Genomic DNA, 17,591 nt, shown 5'->3' on the forward strand with positions numbered 1-17,591 from the left:
AAAGGTGAAAGCTCTTCACTTAAAAAGGAAAAAAATTGTAAATGCTGAGGTTGCTAAGATGTCTGGTAAGAATGAATTCTTCATCAAATTGTGAAGAAGGGGAAAAAAACCCATGCTAGTTTTTCTATTGAGCCTCAGAACTGCAAAAGTTATGACCACAGTGCATGATAAATGTGTTGTTAAGATTGGAAAGGTACTAAATTTGTGCATGGAGATGTTTATGGAAATTTTTCAGAAATAAAATTTTTGAGAGACAGAATATAATCACATATCTTTTATTACAGTATAGTGTTATAATTATTCTAGTTTATTATTGATTATTGTAATCACTTACTGTGCCTAATTTAAAAATTAAACTTTATCATTATGTATAGGGGAAAACAGTATATATAGAATATTATACTATGTGAGGTTTCAGGCAGCCCTTGGAGGTCTTGGAACTATCCCCTACAAATAAGGGAGAATGACTACATAAAAAATAAATGTTTTAGTATATTAAATTTTAAAACAGTTTAGCCTTTGGCATGGGCCTGGTTGAGAGGGGATCTAACTTAAATAAATAAGATATGCAGAAAACATGAATAACTTTTCATGAAAAGCTATGAAAACATGAATAACATGAACATGTCAACTTTTTCTAACAATTTCTCTTTATAAGAAAGACCAATGGTACAATATAGACCATAAGGATGTTTCAGATATTTCTATTTTTTTAAAAAATGCCACAAGTTTCTATGACCTGGCCTACACAAAAGTACATATCTTATAGAGAAAGATTCATGTAGAGGATTCTATTTTTTTTTTAAATTACTCCTGTGGAATAGCTGTAAAATAATATGACAGTATAAATTAAATGAATCTTTTGGGTCAGCAATAGAAAATATATGAAGGTCAAATGGCATAAAATATGATATCTTAGGCTTGCTGATTTTGCTAGATTTCTTTTTATAATATAACATTTTCATTGCACTTGGGAATTGAAATGTTCTGGTAAAAGAAATGTGATGTGTCATTTCCTAGTCTCACAGGGCATAGGTGTTTTAGGGAAAACTGAATTCTTTATGGGGCCCAGAGGATAATTTGTTCTGACTCAATACTAAATGTTATCAAAGTTTTATTAACTCAGTAGATTCTTAATCAGTGTTATTTTTGAGGAGTTCATTTTAGATAAATTGATTACATGAAACAAAATGTGAGGGCAGAGATTTTTATGTTATATTTTTGCAAAATCTATCCTGTTGTCCTTAAAGCAAGATAATTTAAATAAATGGATATACATATGTGAATTATATATGTATATTTATATACTTAAAATTCTTCAGTGTACGTGTTATCAATATTTATTTCCATGCTAATTCTACTGAATTACTTTGGACTTCGTTACATTAAGTGGCTCCATTTCCCTCTGACCCAGATACTGCTTTCCTGGAACACAGACTTTAGTGAAAATTTGTCAATGTGAAATGAGTTCAAAGTGGTGGTAAGGATGTCAGGCAGCTATCTATCATAATGAGAAGTTAATATATGTATCTGCGTTACATTTTAATTGATGGCTCTGACTGATATTTGAAAAGCGTTAAATTGCTGATGTGCATGTGATGGAATGCCTATTGTCAGGGTAGAAATGGAAACTCTGCCTCGTCATTGCAGTTGTTTTTTAAGTGATTTGTAGAGAAATGACTGAATGTTTGTACTAGAGGTCAGAATTAGAGATCTCACATTTTAGTAGTAGCTCCTATGAGTCAAGTCTTCCTTCAACATAAACTACGTTCTATAATTAAATCTTTGACAATGCTTTTGAGAAAGAGACATTGATTCATTAAAATGAGAGGGAAAAATCTAAGAAAAACCACTGGGGCAGTGTTTAAGTAAATTAATCAATAATGCATGAATTGAACAGCCAAAGAAGTAAATATTATAATATTATATCAAGATAGCAGGGATTTCTTGATGTTTAAGCTAAACAGGGAAAAATTGACTGGTGCTAAGAAATTTCACATTTTATAAAGTATGTTAAAGTACTTTGAATTGTGGGGTATTTAAGTATTTAAAAGTTTACCACTGACTTTTTAGTCTTATATTTTTATAAAAGTGCTTTTGCCTTTAAAAATGTATACCCAAATATCACTTTCTCAGTCTTAACAGAATCACTTAATTTTAGAACTCAGTCTCCACTTCTAGAATATGACAGGGTTTGAGTCATAAACCTTAGAGAGTTCTACTTCCTTCAGGTTTCCTCTATCCTCTAATTCCCCTTCCCCTCCCTCCTCCTCCTTTTTTTTTTAACCAAGTATGATTTGAATTCTTCATGCATCAGTCATTCCAACATCTCCTAACTAATCTGAATAAGTATCACTAACTCCATATGTTATTCCCTTTCTCTGCTTGTCTTGATGTGGCCAAAGACAGAATTCAAATGCTGCATTTTCTGAATCATTTTGGAAACTAGGCCAAGTAGAGGGAAGCAGGGCAGGAAAGGGGGCAGGAAAGGCAGAAGAATGAGGAAAGGGTCTGTAGAATCATTTCTGAGGCTGTCCTCTCATGTATAGGACCAAATAAATACCTGCATGATAACAGTTGGCATGTCATGTGGTGTTTATAAAAAATATTTCAGACTCTACATATAGACTAAATGTTAAAAAATCAAACACGCTAATAACTATTATATGTATATGCATGTATATGGGGTTGTATATATGTCTGTATATATATATATATAATACATATATATGGGGGGTTGTACATGAGTATTAGGCAGCCTCCTCCTTTTCTCTACAATGTCTTACAGAATTATATAATTTTTCTGCATTATTGAACTTATTTCTTACAACAATCCTTGACAGTTCTCCCTCCTCTACTACCAGAAATGTTTTTTGACCCATGCACTATTCAGTGGTTGTGTTAGGTTCACTCTGTCAATTAATCCTAATGACAACACTATGAGGTTTATATTATTATCATGCCCATTTCACAGATGAATACTCTGAGTTGCAGAGAATTAAGCCCTTTGTCCAAGATCACATTCCTTACTTTTACCCCCAAATTTCTGGCCTATCTGCTACATCTTTAGCTACATCATACTACTCTGGGTTTTTCACATGGTCCACACACTACGCATTCTCATTCTTCTGCATGCTTATAGATTTACCCATGCTGGGATGCCCTCCACTCACACTGCTGCTGGTCCTTCTCTTTTGTCAAAAGTACCTTAGCGGTCACTTGGGAAATCCTTTCCCATTTTCTTCGTAGAATCAATCATCCCAGATTCCCCCTTACATTTTTTTTTTAATTTCACTTAGTTCTTTATTTATCTATTTGTCTCTCTTACTGGATTATTCCCTTCTTGAGGATAGGCTTCTATCCCAGTACCTGCCATGCATTAGATTCTCATCTTATTGACTCAACTCCAGGTTAAGTGTAGATCCTAGTTTGTAGTGTAGTAGATGAGAGTCTAGTCAGAATTACAAAATATTTTATTATGTTTGAACTTTCTAAAACATTCAGAACATTTTAATTCATATGAGCTTCTGCCAGCCTGGATTGGAGCTTTGCATAATTCCACTCTCCTTTATGAAGTCCCTATTTGTATCTTTTTCATTAGAGTTCATTTGTCAAAAACTGGCTGTTAGGCAATTGGCTAATCAGTTGTCAGGTGAGCTCTGTTCTTTACCCACAGTGGGGCACATAGAAAAGTCATAAAACATAGTGAGGGACCTTAACTTCCAGCTGGGGTAACATATCTAATACACAGAAAATTTAGTTATAAATACTCTTAATCTGCAACCATAACACACCAGTGGGTTACTGAATACAGACTGAAGACCACTTGTAGTTAATTAGCCTAGTTATCCTAATGCCACACTGCGGGATACAGCAAGCAGTCATCCAAAGCTGTGTGGGGGAGAAAAAACTCCATCTGCCATTGCTATAGCAAGGTTATGAAACCAAATTCTCCTAGCCTGGCAAAGGGCTTCCTTTTTTGGATGGGTGCCAGCCCAGACTTTTATTTAAAGTTGAATGAGTTAGGCCAATTCATGTCATGCATTCCATGGAATATCTTGGTCATCTGGGGTAGCCTAAAATTTTTCCAGTCCTTTTGATTTCTCACAGCTATGTAATGTACCATATCTTACTTCTTGTATTTCTGTAGAGTTGCTATTTTATTCTGCCTATTTTCTGCCTATTCTTATTCTGAATTTGATTTTAAAATTAGCTCTTGCAGTGTAAATTATCCCAGGGTCTTTTAGTTTTTCCCCTTAACCTAGCAAACAGTAGTTGTATTGCTTCTGCCTTTTTTTCTTTAAAAGTGGTTGTAAAAATGAGTAAGCTTCAATTTGCCTTCATTGTAATGCATTATCCTCAGTACAACTGTGCATTCGTGACTTATTTTCCTGAGCTTCAAATGTTAATAGTGTGTGTGCATGTATGTGTGCATATTTTGAGTTCTCATAAACTTTTCCACCAAGTACCTTCTTTTATGTTTTGTCTTCTTTTCCAATAGTAACATCAATAGAAAAACATAATTAGCTTATATGTGATTTTTCTGTAGGGGTCAATGCACTTCTGCTGATTATAATCACTGAAATTTATGGACTCATAATATGGTTTATTGTTTTGTTTTCACCATGGAGGTTTTCTTTGTTGTCTATTTTAAGAAACTCTACTTCTTTCATTTTCACAGGTAAAAAGATGGCCTATCAAAAGGTCAATGCAGATCAAAGAGCTCCAGGACATTCACAGTACTTAGACAATGATGACCTTCAAGCTACTGCCCTTGACTTAGAGTGGGACATGGAAAAAGAACTGGAGGAGCCCGGTTTTGACCAGTTCCAGCTAGATAGTGCTGAGAATCAGAACCTGGAAAATTCAGAGACTGCAGACCTCAATCTTGATTCCATTCAACCAGCAACTTCACCCAAAGGCAGGTTCCAGCGACTTCAAGAAGAGACTGACTATGCTACCCGTTACACAAGATCTGCACCAAAGAGCAACCATTGCAACTTTTGCCGCCTTTTAAAAATACTTTGCACAGCCATCATTTTATTTATTTTTGGCATTTTGATAGGCTATTATGCACATAAGAATTGCCCTTCAAATGCCACTTCTTCAGGAACACTTGATCATCAGTTATACCAAGAGATTCTCAAGACAATCCAAGCAGAAGATATTAAGAAGACTTTCAGGTAGGTAGAGGAAAAATGGATGTTAGTGGGAAGTTTTTACCTGGGAAAGATGTTTTAGTGAGTATTGAGCAGGTAATTTTGTAATAGTTCAAAGATAATCTTGCAAACCAAGATACGTAACTTACCAGCAAGCACATTCTTCACAGAGGGGGTTCATATTATCAGATTTATGATATTGTAATGCAAATTTATGATGCCATTTTATTAATTTATAATGAGAACAATGACTACTACGAAGACGAAAACACACGAGCCAGTACATTTTTTCCATCTTGGGAAGCGCAAATAAGCCAAATTGAAGTGCAAAGACTGCTGGATATTCATGTAACAAAAATTAAGGCATTAGCCATATGATTGAATTTTTAATGACCTCAGAACAAAACAAACCTGATTTTATAGGCAAAAGTGACTGCCTGCTAGGGTCAAGAGCTAAGACAAGCACTGATAGTCTTTGGTTTCCTGCATCCCTGAGCTTCCCAATGAACACATTTGTACTGAAACTTTGGTTTCTAGATATCAGGCAATTCTAAAAACTCATCTCTCTTGAAGCTAAATTTGCATATGACTTGCTTCACTACAATGTGTTTTTTTTTAAGTTAATGATAAGAAAATATTATTTATCAGGCTTTAATCTGAGCTCTTTGGAAAAGCTTCATTAATGTCACATAATCAGTGGTAACTTGAACATTTTATTGTTTTATATATTACTGTCATATATGTTGTTGTAAAATGTTCCTTAGTTTACCTATTCAGTGAAGTGAGAACTAGAAGGGGATGATTAGATATTGGTTTCCCTACATATTTTCTGTATTTGTTGAAAAGAGAAAGTTCTAGGTGAATCATACAGATGTTATTGTAGGTGGATGAAGAAGAGGATTACTTTCCAAGCATATTCTTTCTGCGTTACATTGACTTATTACAGCCAACATGTTGGCATGTATTCATTTCTAGAGATTGTCTAGGGAACGTGTTCCCTGAAAATGCATTGTTTAATCTATGTGTTGAAATATCACTTATATTCTTATTGGTGAATTATAATTCTCTTCCAGAAGATCATGCCTGAGTTACTAGTGGGAACCAGTTTCCTACACTCTTCTGTGTCTGATATCCACTGTTGTATAAGCATTCTTTACCATGTAATATGCAAATAATAACACTTTCCATGGTATTTCCTAATGTAAAATCAACAACATATATATTACAAATCTAGCTAAAAAAAAAACCTAATCACTGACTGTGGTACTTCCAGGCACTATTTAGTGGTTGGATGCAGATTCAAAATTATGCTCTGTCAAATAGCCAGTCTTTTTTCCTATTGCAATAATAGATTTGTTCCTTAAAAATATGTTTGGTACAAATATGGTTACAGTAACTTTCTCCAAAAAAAATTTCCTCATCCAAAAGCAGTTAGTCTCAAATCGTCATGATAACCACATGCCTAACTATGACTTCCTGCATATACTAAGTCATCATAACATGAACTGTACATCACAAGTTCCTACTGTTATTTTCCATCAATTTATGATCAGTTTTGGCTCTCCATGGCCAACTATTTTGTTCATCAATTGCTATCCCTCTTTTTTTATTGGATCTCCGTTTCTGCCCATGCTCTAAAGCTATGTGAGTTCTTAAAAAACATCCAAAAAGTTGTGAAATATAAAATACATTTTTAATAGATTAGGCTACAGATTCCATGAAGAACTGTGTTGCGCGTGGGTCACCAGCCAGCAGTTACCACGGAATGCTGTGGATGGCTCACCGAAACACACGCGAGAAATAACAACACATGCACAGAGACAAACTAGTTTCTGTGGGGAAGTAGGGACGAAATGGCCACCCCCCCTAGTGGGGAGCGCCCTGATTTACCATCCATACCTGCCTTTATTGGGCTCATTTTGCATAATAATTCAGGTAAAGTACAGTACTCATTCGGGGGAAGTAAAGAACTATAGAAAACAAAGAACTCTGGCAGTCTATTGAGTTGGGGTCAAAGAGCTGTAAGGCTGAGGAACAAACTAACTTCCTCCTAAGACCCTTCTCATTCAACTGAGAGCATTCTAAACAAAGAAGGTTTCACAGTAATTTACATGTTCTTTCTTAGGCCTGATCACCCCGGGAAATCCGCACTTCTCAGTACTGAGCTGCACCACCCTGTCATTGTTTCAGGCTTAGGTGGAGCAAGGGAACTAGGTAACCAAGAGATAAGGAGATTTTCTCCCAGAGGATGAGAACTCAGACTTTGTCAAAGCCGAGGAGCGAGGGTCCATCACCCCCCCTTTTGCTGCAGCCCCCCAAGTCCTTCTTTTGGGGGGGGCCTCCCAAAGTGATCGTGCCTGTCTTAGGTCGTTCCCCCGTGGGGAATCTTACCCATCTTTGGCTAACTGACCAAGCTTTTGGGGGTTCAGTCATGAATAAAGCAGCAGAAGCAGCATTCCTGCCAGGAAGATAAGCTTTTATCTCCTTGCCGGCTTACAGTTCCAACGGCGTTCCCTTAGCCTTAGCTAGGCGGGGGTTTCAGCCTCTGATACCAGTCAGGGCAGTTCCCAACAGAACTGGATCAGATCTGCTTTACCTGCCATTAGACTTCTATTGTCTAACAAGCATGAAATAAGTATTTTTCTAAGGGAAGAAATAAATGCATAGATATAAGTGAGAAACAGACCTGTGTTTACTTGTTCAGTTATATTACAAATTTGAAAATTATGTCACTTACTATTTTGATTTTTATATAATTATATTCAAAAAGTTATGAATTCTTATTTGTATTACAATTATAAAATACTATTTTCTATTATATAATTATGTGATACCTAGAGGATATGCAATGTCCTGTTTTTTTTTAAGATTTTATTTATTTATTTTTAGAGAGGGAAGGGAGGGAGAAAGAGAGAGAGAGAGAGAAACATCAATGTGTGGTTACTGGGGGCTGTGGCCTGCAACCCAGGTATGTGCCCTGACTGGGAATTGAACCTGCGACACTGGTTCGCAGCCCATGTTCAATCCACTGAGTTATGCCGCCAGGCAATGTCCTGTTTTTAAATAAATGAAAACTCATGTATAACCAGATACTGTAGAAATGTGAAAGTTGATGTCTCAGTTGAAGACAATTGATGATAATTTCAAATTAGGTTCAGCATGCAGAACTTGAAAAGAAAGGATTATATCCTTTCTTTGAAAAGAAAGGATATAATCCTGAGATGATCACCTAGTTATAGCCTATGAGAGATAGGAGAAACAGTGAAAAAAGACGATTTTTGGAGAGATCTACTAGTGGTGTTATAAGTCTCAATCTTTTCTCAAAGAGGAAGCCTAAAGTCCTGTAGAAAGAAGGTTTAGTAGAACTACTTGGAAAAATTTGATACTGCTTCATATAGAGCGTTTGACTCCCAAATGAGAAATCGAAGTGGTAAGACTTGCACTGGCTAGTTGCTGATGGAAATTCAGCTAAAAACTCCTGCCACATTCAGAGAGCATCATCCTAGTTCACAAGAGTATCAAGTCAGAACACTGTGATCCCATTTTGTGTATTTTCAAGTCTCTGTCTCAGTCTTGGCAGTGTCGGGAGCTCTGAGGGATTATAGAAACAGAAAACAAATAAAAACTGATTCTTTTCTGTATTTGACTCCAGGGTTCCCAATCTAGAGATAGTCAAAAGGTGGGAAACAGTTCAAAGTTCCAACTCTTAAATGACACTGATCACTTTAGGGTATAATCCCAGCACTGGATTTGCTGAGTCAAAAGGCACTTCCATTATAGTTTTCTGAGGAAAATCCATATTGTTTTCCACAGTGGTTGTTTCACTCTGCATTCCCATCAACAGTGCACTAGGGTTCCCCTTTCTCCACAACCTTGCCAGCACTTGTTTTGTTGTTTTGCTTGTGATGGCCATTCTGATCAGTGTGAAGTGGTATCTCACTGTGGTTTTAATTTGCATCTCTCTGATGGCTAGTGATGCTGAGCATCCTTTCCTATATCTTGAGGCCCTCTGCGTGTCTTCCTTACAGAAGTGTCTGTTCAGGTCCTTTGCCCATTTTTTAATTGGATTGTTTGTCTTCCTGGAGTAGAGTCATGTGAGTTCTTTAGATATTTTGGAGACCAAACTTTTGTCTGAGATATCATTGGTAAATATATTTTCCCATATGCTTGTTTTCCTTTTCATTTTCTTGATGTTTTCTTTAGCCATGCAGAAGCTTTTTATTTTGATGAAATCCATTTGTTTATCATTTCCTTTTTATCTCTTGCTCTAGGGGACATATCAGTGAAAATATTGCTGCATAAAGTATCTGAGATTTTCTTGCATATGTTCTTCTCTAGGATTTTTTGTGGTATTGTGACTTAGAGTTAAGTTTTTTATCCACCTCGAGTTTATTTTTATGTATGGTATAATTTGGTGATTTTACATTTTTTTGCATGTAGCTGTCCAGCTCTCCAAACATCATTTGTTGAAGAGTCTATTTTTACTCCATTTTATGCTTCTGCCCCCTTTGTTGAGTATTAATTGGCCATAGAGACTTGGGTTTATTTCTGGGCTCTCCAGTCTGTACCATTGATCTGTGGGTCTGTTCTTATGCCAGTACCAGGCTGTTTTGATTACAGTGGCCTTGTAATATAGTTTGAGATCAGGTATTGTGATCCCTCCTACTTTGTTCCTCTTTCTCAAAATTGCTATGGCTATTCAGAGTTGTTTATGATTCCATATATGCTAAGTAAAATGAGCCAGGCAGTGAAAGACAAATACCATATGATCTCACCTATTAGTGGAAACTAATCAACAAAACAAGCAACAACTATAACCAGAGACATTGAAATAAAGAACAAACTGATAGTAACCAGAGGGGAAGGAGGAGAGGGATAGTGGGGGGAAATAGGGGAAGGGCCATCAAGGAACATTTATAAAGGACACATGGACAAAGCCAAAAGGGGTAGGTTTTAGGGTGGGAGGCAGGTATGGGTGAGGCAGGGGGCCATTATGGGGGTAGGGAAAAGGGAGACAACTGTACTTTAACAGCAACAAAAAATATTCAAAAAATAGGACTTATTTAATGTATGCTTTTGGTGCCTTTAAATAGTAACTACTTAATAAGTTATGTTTATTGTAAGCTTCAAACAGGAAACTAGCCTTACATAATAATCTATGAATAATAATTATTAATTTGATTGGGTTTTAAGATATGGCACCTGCAGCCAATGAACTTCAAGGACCTTCATAGCCATAGTCCTCTGATTTTCACGTAAGTGTTGAACAACAAGGTGACTTAGCTCCCTTTCCATCTGCATTACTTTCTGTTTGCCTTGTTGTTTCTCCTTTCTGATACCAACAGCTGTATATGTGACCCAATATGTTATTTGTCCAATTCTTATTCCCAAGAAAGAAATATGATTATTATCCTTTGTGGGGCAAGGATATTTGTGACTTTGTCACATGCTTATCCTTAGTCTAAACAGCTTTGGCTAGTTGGGATGCTAGTCACCATGTATAAAACAGACTTAACTAAGATTAGAGACAGATCTCTTTAACTCAGAAGAAATTAAATTAGACAGGCTGAATGTTTAATTACTATTGTATGATAAAGTCACCAATCCTTTATATTGTTAAATGAATGACATTTATGTGTGTGTATGTATGTATATATGTGTGTGTGTATGTATATATATATGTATGTATGTATATATATGCACACAATAGAGATCATAAACACATTTTTTGAAAAGGAATTTTTTGTTCTTGTTTATTCTATTACAGTTTTCCCATTTTTTTCCCCTTTGCCCTCCTCCCAGTCTACTCCCCCACTCCCACAGTCAATCCCCACACCATTGTCTGTCCATGTCCATGGGTTATTCATAAATGTTCTTTGACTAATCCCTTCCCCATCTTTCCACCTTAAACACATTTCTGAACAGAGTAAAGTAAGTTGAAAATGTCAGTATTTGTTAGCAAATAGAACATTATAATAATAAAGTATTTGAAGTGGATGAATGAGGTTAAGTATATTTTTGAATGCAGGAATATATTGCCTTTTGATAGCTGTAGATGCTATGAAAATAATGAGAAGAAAGGGATTAAGTCTGTTAGACCCTAATTGTGATTAATATGGTATCTTATTTTTTAATGGGAAGAGCATTATTATTTTCCTTAAAAGTACAAGCCATACAGAAAGTTACAGAAAATAAAGTAATTCTACCACCCATAATTCCACAACCTTCTTTTATCGTTTTCTTTCTGTAGTTGCCTGTCAATCAGCAAAGCTGTATTATGGTGTGTATATTGTTTTAATATCTGCTTTTGAATTATTTTCACTTACAATATCATTAGAACCATTTTCAAACCAATAAATATAGGTTAACTCATTAAATAAACAAACTTGATATTCCACTATATAGACATCATGAATTTATTTAACTGGTTTCTTATAAATGGACATTTAGGTTGTCTCTACAAATATTCTTTTACATAGTCTTCGTGTGTTTATTTAATTATCCCCTTCTGATAAATTCCTGGAAGCATGTCACAAATTCAGGAAGTTAGAATTTGTTTAGCTGTTCAATTCGTATTACTAAAGTGCCTTGTAGGGTCACTAGCCTTTCAGGTTCTCATCATTTTTTTGTTTTGATTGGCCAAAGATGATGCTAGCAAAACTTTATATATTAATTGACCATTTATTTTTCTTTATGCATGTATGAAATACTTTTTTTCAATATTTTATTTTATTGGTGTTCAAGTACAGTTGTCTGCCTTTTCCCCTCACCACTCCCCCCTACCCCAGCCATCCCCACCTCCCTCCCCTAATTCCACCCCCTCTTGGTTTTTGTCCATGTGTCCTTTATAGTTGTTCCTGAAAACCCTTCACCCTTTTCCCCCATTTTCTCCTCCCACCTTCCCTCTGGTTACTGTCTGTTTGTATGAACTACTTTTAAAGTATGTTCCTCATGACTTTGATAGGTTCTTTCTTATGGCCTATACAGATTCAGAAAAAAAGTACTGTGATAGTAAAATAAACTACCACTTTATGTGTGGTAATCCACCTTTCTCTATTTTATTTAGAAAACACATTTTATTTGTTAAAGTAAATAATTAAACAATACAATAAAATCTCTAGAGATTTATCTTTGTTTAATTATTTATTTCATTTGAACAGGAGAAATTATTTTTTTCAGTCATTGTCTGGTTTGGTATGACAGTTAAACATGAGTTAAGTTATACTGTAACATGATCTTTATAAACATTAAAAACTCCATATTTTCTTATCTAGTATTTAACTCTTTAAAAAGTTTAGGAAATGCTATAAATTATCTTTGTCAGGACCTTGATGAATGAAACCTTATATAGAAATCTAGACAACATTCAATATTGTTTTAGATAGGGGCATGTTTTAATTATTACTTAAAAATTAATTGAAATGAATTCTCAAATTTATTTTGTCTTCTGAAATACTTTTAAAGATGGTTTTCTTCTTCTCCCTCTTTTTCTCTTTCCTTTTTTCTCTGCTTCCTCCCCTTCACTTTTTTTAGCAATGGGAGTATATTTCATAATCGCATATTTAACTTGAGTGGTACACTTTGTAGTTCCAACACAAACTTGCCATTGGCACTATTTAGTAAGGTTACCTGGCTTTAATGACATGAAACTAAAAGAATGACAAATTTGCTTCATACTTTATGCTGCTTCCTGTTTTATGCCCGCTTCATGTCTATGATAATCCTCGCACTCTTTTTCATTGTGTTCAGATCTTGCCGCAGAATCCTTCTCAACCAAGCACTTTTGGAAGTTTTTATTAATTAATCGGAAGTGCACAAAAGGATTTGTATCATTATCTCTATACTGGGTCACAGTCTTGTCCTATGTTTTCCCCATTCTGGATTACCTCTTAAGAATTAGTTTTATTTGCATGGTAAGGTGGATTTCTCCCCTCTGTAAAGGGCAAGGCCCTACTTTTACCAGGCCAAATAACTGCATCAGGAACCCTAGACTAATGGCTACCCTGTCCCGCCAAGGAGGCCAAAATCTTGGTACACTACTTGTTAGTGTCTACTATGTTTTTATGATTCTTCTTAAACTAAGTTGGTCACCGGAAAGAAGGAAGTCTCTGTTCAAGCTATCTAGAAATAAAACATGTAATTTGCTCTAAATGCAATGAAATGTTTGCTTACCTGCCCTAATTTACCATCCCTTGACATAAGAAAGTAAACAGTATTTTGCTCCTCTGCCCTGTCCTTTTAACCCAGACACGAGACATGTTTACCTGTTAGAGTATTATTGTCTCTCCTGTGCTCACAGTCTCTTCATTCCTTTCCTCCTTCTCTTTCCCTATCTGTGACTCTTGTTTACTTTCTTTTATTCAAGAACTGTGATGCCCCTTTTACCAAAGGATATATAACCATCTAGCTTCTTATTCAAGAAAGCTGACAACTACACATTCTCTCCAGTCTTAATGAGAGAGGCATGGGTGTCATGGCTTAGAGAGAAGTTAGCTGTGGAGTTCATGGGTTCCTGGAGACCCATGGACTGTTTTATATTTATCAGAACACTAGAAAGACTCCTTTAATATAAATAATTATTTACTCCTCTGATACCACAGAAGTGTGTTTTTTGCTTTTACAATTTTATAAAGATGTGAGGCTTGATAATGGCGATGCCATCAACAACTGTTTTTCTCCAGTCTCCAGCTATACTTCCTAACCATCTCTCTGTTCTTCCTCTGTCTTATGTATTTATTTTTCATCTCCATTTTCTCTACCCTTCATGTTTTTTGAGGGTAGGAATGTTGGGAGAAATAAAGAAAGCAATGAAGCAACTGGCATTTTAATTGGAGAAAAATATATAAATGTACAGCAAAAGGACACATAATTCAATTTATGCAAATGATAATAGAATAAATTTGGCAGTAATGGAGTGATGGTTCCTAAAGGAAGTAATTATCTATTCTATCATCGGTATCTCTAGATAACAAATGGACATTGTCTTGAATTTAATCACAAAAGAAATACATAGGATAAGATTTATTTAATTATGCATAGTATTTTATTGCTCCAGCTTTTAGATAAAACAGCTGCTTCACCTAGGATTTCTGGTGTTATGCAGAATGACATGAATTCTCTTAACTGACTGGATCAACTCAGAGATGAGAACTTAGCCCTTCCAATTCTTAGGCATTTGGCCAGAGCAAGATCAGAACCCAACAACAGGGTGAATGAGGATTGATGATGGAGGGGCCTTCTACTGCAATGACATTCTCAGTCCTGACCTGTTCAAATACTGTGCGTCCGTTGAGGCCTGAGTCAGGTGCCTATTCCTCCATGATGCTCTTTTACCTCTTACTGGTGAAGTTATCTTACTCTTTCCTCGCAACTCTCAGTACTTCACTTTCTCTCTTTTCATCGGCATGAATCACTTCCTACTTTGCAGTGGAAAGGGAAGATTGAGTCCGACAAGGCACTTGAGTGTGATATTATGCAGACACTAAGTAAATCTTCACTGAAGGATAGAATGAACCCAGAATGCAGACCTTCTATGTGGATTATCAATTATTTCTAAAAGAAAAAAAAATGTGCAGATGGCCCCCAACTTACCATGGTTTGACTTAGAATATTGCTGTCTTTATGATGGTGAAAAAGCAATACACATACATTAGCAAGAATACTACAAATTTTGAATTTTAATTTGTTTCCAGGCTAGCAATATATTTTACAATACTGTCTCATTGTGCTGGGCAGCAGCAGTAAGATGATTTTGCTTAACTGTAGGGTAAAATAAATGTTCTCAGTGTGTTTGAGGTAGTCTAAGCTAAGCTATGACACTCAGTAGGTTAGGTACATTAAATGCATTTTCTACTTATAATATTTTCAACTTATGATGGGTTCATCAGGATGTAACCCCACTGTAAATCTAAGAGCACTGGTATACTTCTCATTATTCGTGTATATTATTGAAATTTGAAATTAAAGTCATACATATATATCAGACATTTGATTTTTGAACATATTTTATTTATATTCTCATAGCGTCTACTAAGAAAGTTGATTTTGAAGGTAGAGGATTTTCTTTTCCTTGTGTAAACATGAGCTGAATGTCTACTACATTTCATTTTTAATGATATTCTATTTAACTTATTTGGTATTCCCTCCCCATACAGAAAGCACAAAAGTAACATTTTTACAAATGGATATTTCCATGATCATAGGTTTTATGGAGGTACAAAGTAGATCCCATCACAGGTCTTTTTATACCCTGCCATTTCAGGAGGAGGTTGTTTCAGTTTAGGTTCAGCTCTACCCAAAGTCTTGACTTACTTTCTTCCTTCTCAATAATCAAGTAAATTTAAAGAATGTGCTTGATTGCTCTCTCTCTGTCTCCCTCTCATTCTCTCCCTTTGTCCCTACACCTCCACCCCCCACATTCATACACAAATTATTTTAACCTGAAGGTTATATACTAAGATTAGTTTATATACTTTCCTAGTAAGCACATTTGTTTTTCTTTTTTCTTTTTTGACTGCCTTTACTGAGAGAGGAAGGGAAAGAAGGGTGGGGGAGAGAGAGAGAGACATCAACATGAGAGGGGCATCAGTTGGTTGCCTCCCCTATGTGCCTCACCAGGGACCAAACCTGCAACCTAAGTTTGTGCCCTCACCTGACTGAGGATCAAGCCTATAACCTTTGGGTTTATGGAATGACTCTCCAACCAACTGAGCCACATCGGCTATGGCACATTGCTTTCCCTTTATTTTCACTGAATCTATCTTATGTAAAACATCAGGACTAAGATGTTAAGAATTGTTAAGAATCAAAATGCAGAAAGCCTTAGTTTTTTAAATTTGTTTTTTGTTGAAGTCTTAGTGGGAGGGATGGATTTTATATATTTAGATTACTTTGTTGCAGATACTATGTTCTATGGTCAATGTAATATTTCCATCATTTATAGTAGGGTCATCTGTGCTTACTGGCTGCCTATCCTAAAACTTGTTCAACTTGAAGGCTTGTTACATTTTTTCTTACATCTTTTGCGGCATTGACTAGAATATGTTTTTTGTCCATTCACTTCTTGATCTTATTCATTCCCTCAAAACGGACAAGATCAGTCTGATGTAGTACAAGGGAAAACAAACCTTTTATTTTGAGGCTTAAGGGTATCAGTTTTCTGTGGTTTTACTCGACTTCCCAACACTCTTTCAATAGAAGAGTTGGTAATGATCACATTTAGTAAAGTATAACTTTTAAACATGGAAAGATTAGGAACTGATTACACACTTTTCTCTTTCATGTTCCTTTCATTGTCAATGAAATCAAGATTTAAATGGCATATATAACCTTTTGAGACTTGCAGTTTGAAAATCTCAATTGGTGTCTTAGAAATTAAGCAAGATTTTTTAATATTACAGCTCAAAGTTTTAATTCCATATTCTCATAGGCTGGTTTACAGGATAAGTTTAAATTAAAATATATGTGAAATGTGATTATGCAATATTTATCAAATAAAATTAAGTACTTTATTACAGTCAGTTTAAATGGATGTTTCTAGCTGCTAAAAGTAAAATTGGCTGATAATTCAGATACCTAAAAGTGGATGATGAGACTTTCTCCCCACTGCCTGCATCCTGGGAAACTATCAGAGAATAGAGAGGTGATTTTACTTTCCAAATTTGAGACACTTACCTATAACTACAGTGTGATGATTAATTTCATGTATCAACTGCTAGGCCACAATGCACAGACATTTGGTCAGACATTATTCTAGGTGTTTCTGGGAAGATCTTTTAACATTAAAATCAATAGACTGTTAGTAAAGAAAATTATCTTCCATTATGTGAATGGGTTTCATCCAGTCATCTGAAGGAAGAAGAGAGAATTCTACTCGCAGACTGCCATTGAACTTGAGCTGCATTTCTTCTCTGGGTGTCCAGCCTACTGCCCTAGCCTACAGATTTTGAACTTTCCAAAACTCTAATTGTATGAGCCAACTCCTTAAAATAAATTTCTCTCTCTACACATACTTCCAGTTAGTTTTGTGTCTCTGGCACACCCTAACTCAACATACATGAAGATTAGGGAATGTAAATAAACCAACATAGTTTGGCTGTTGTTTTTGTTTTTATTTTTTAATATAGAAGAGTTTATTTAGATGTTAGGATCAAATATAGTAACATGAAACATTGATACTAATTTTTTAAAATGCTGATGCCCATCTTTAACCTTATTTTATTAATAAATTTCAGATTTTATTTTAATATAATGGTATTAAATTTATGGAAAGATAGAGTTTGAATTTATATTCTCTGTGTCCAACATGCATTTCAAATAATTTTTAAAGATATCTAATCATTTTCTTCAACATATTAGATTGTGGCATCAAAATGTAGTCAACTCCCCAAGCAAAAATGTACTTTCCAAATTTTACAAAGTGTCATTCTTATG

General features: G+C 35.3%; 1 protein-coding gene across 5 annotated transcripts in view; it reads left to right on the forward strand.

Annotated features, from left to right (window-relative positions):
- NAALADL2 (N-acetylated alpha-linked acidic dipeptidase like 2) overlaps positions 1-17,591 on the forward strand; it is a 1,144,210-nt gene that overhangs the window by 499,133 nt on the left and 627,486 nt on the right. For all 5 annotated transcript variants that reach the window (XM_045851217.1, XM_045851218.1, XM_045851216.1 and 2 more), the window contains one exon: positions 4,682-5,183. In XM_045851217.1, the coding sequence (XP_045707173.1) occupies positions 4,690-5,183 (494 nt within the window). In that variant the 5' untranslated portion in view covers positions 4,682-4,689. The remainder of the gene's footprint in view (positions 1-4,681; positions 5,184-17,591) is intronic.

The sequence above is a fragment of the Phyllostomus hastatus genome, unplaced genomic scaffold (assembly GCF_019186645.2).
Source record: "Phyllostomus hastatus isolate PE091 unplaced genomic scaffold, TTU_PhHast_1.1 phas_contig_86, whole genome shotgun sequence".
Classification (NCBI taxonomy): domain Eukaryota; kingdom Metazoa; phylum Chordata; class Mammalia; order Chiroptera; family Phyllostomidae; genus Phyllostomus; species Phyllostomus hastatus.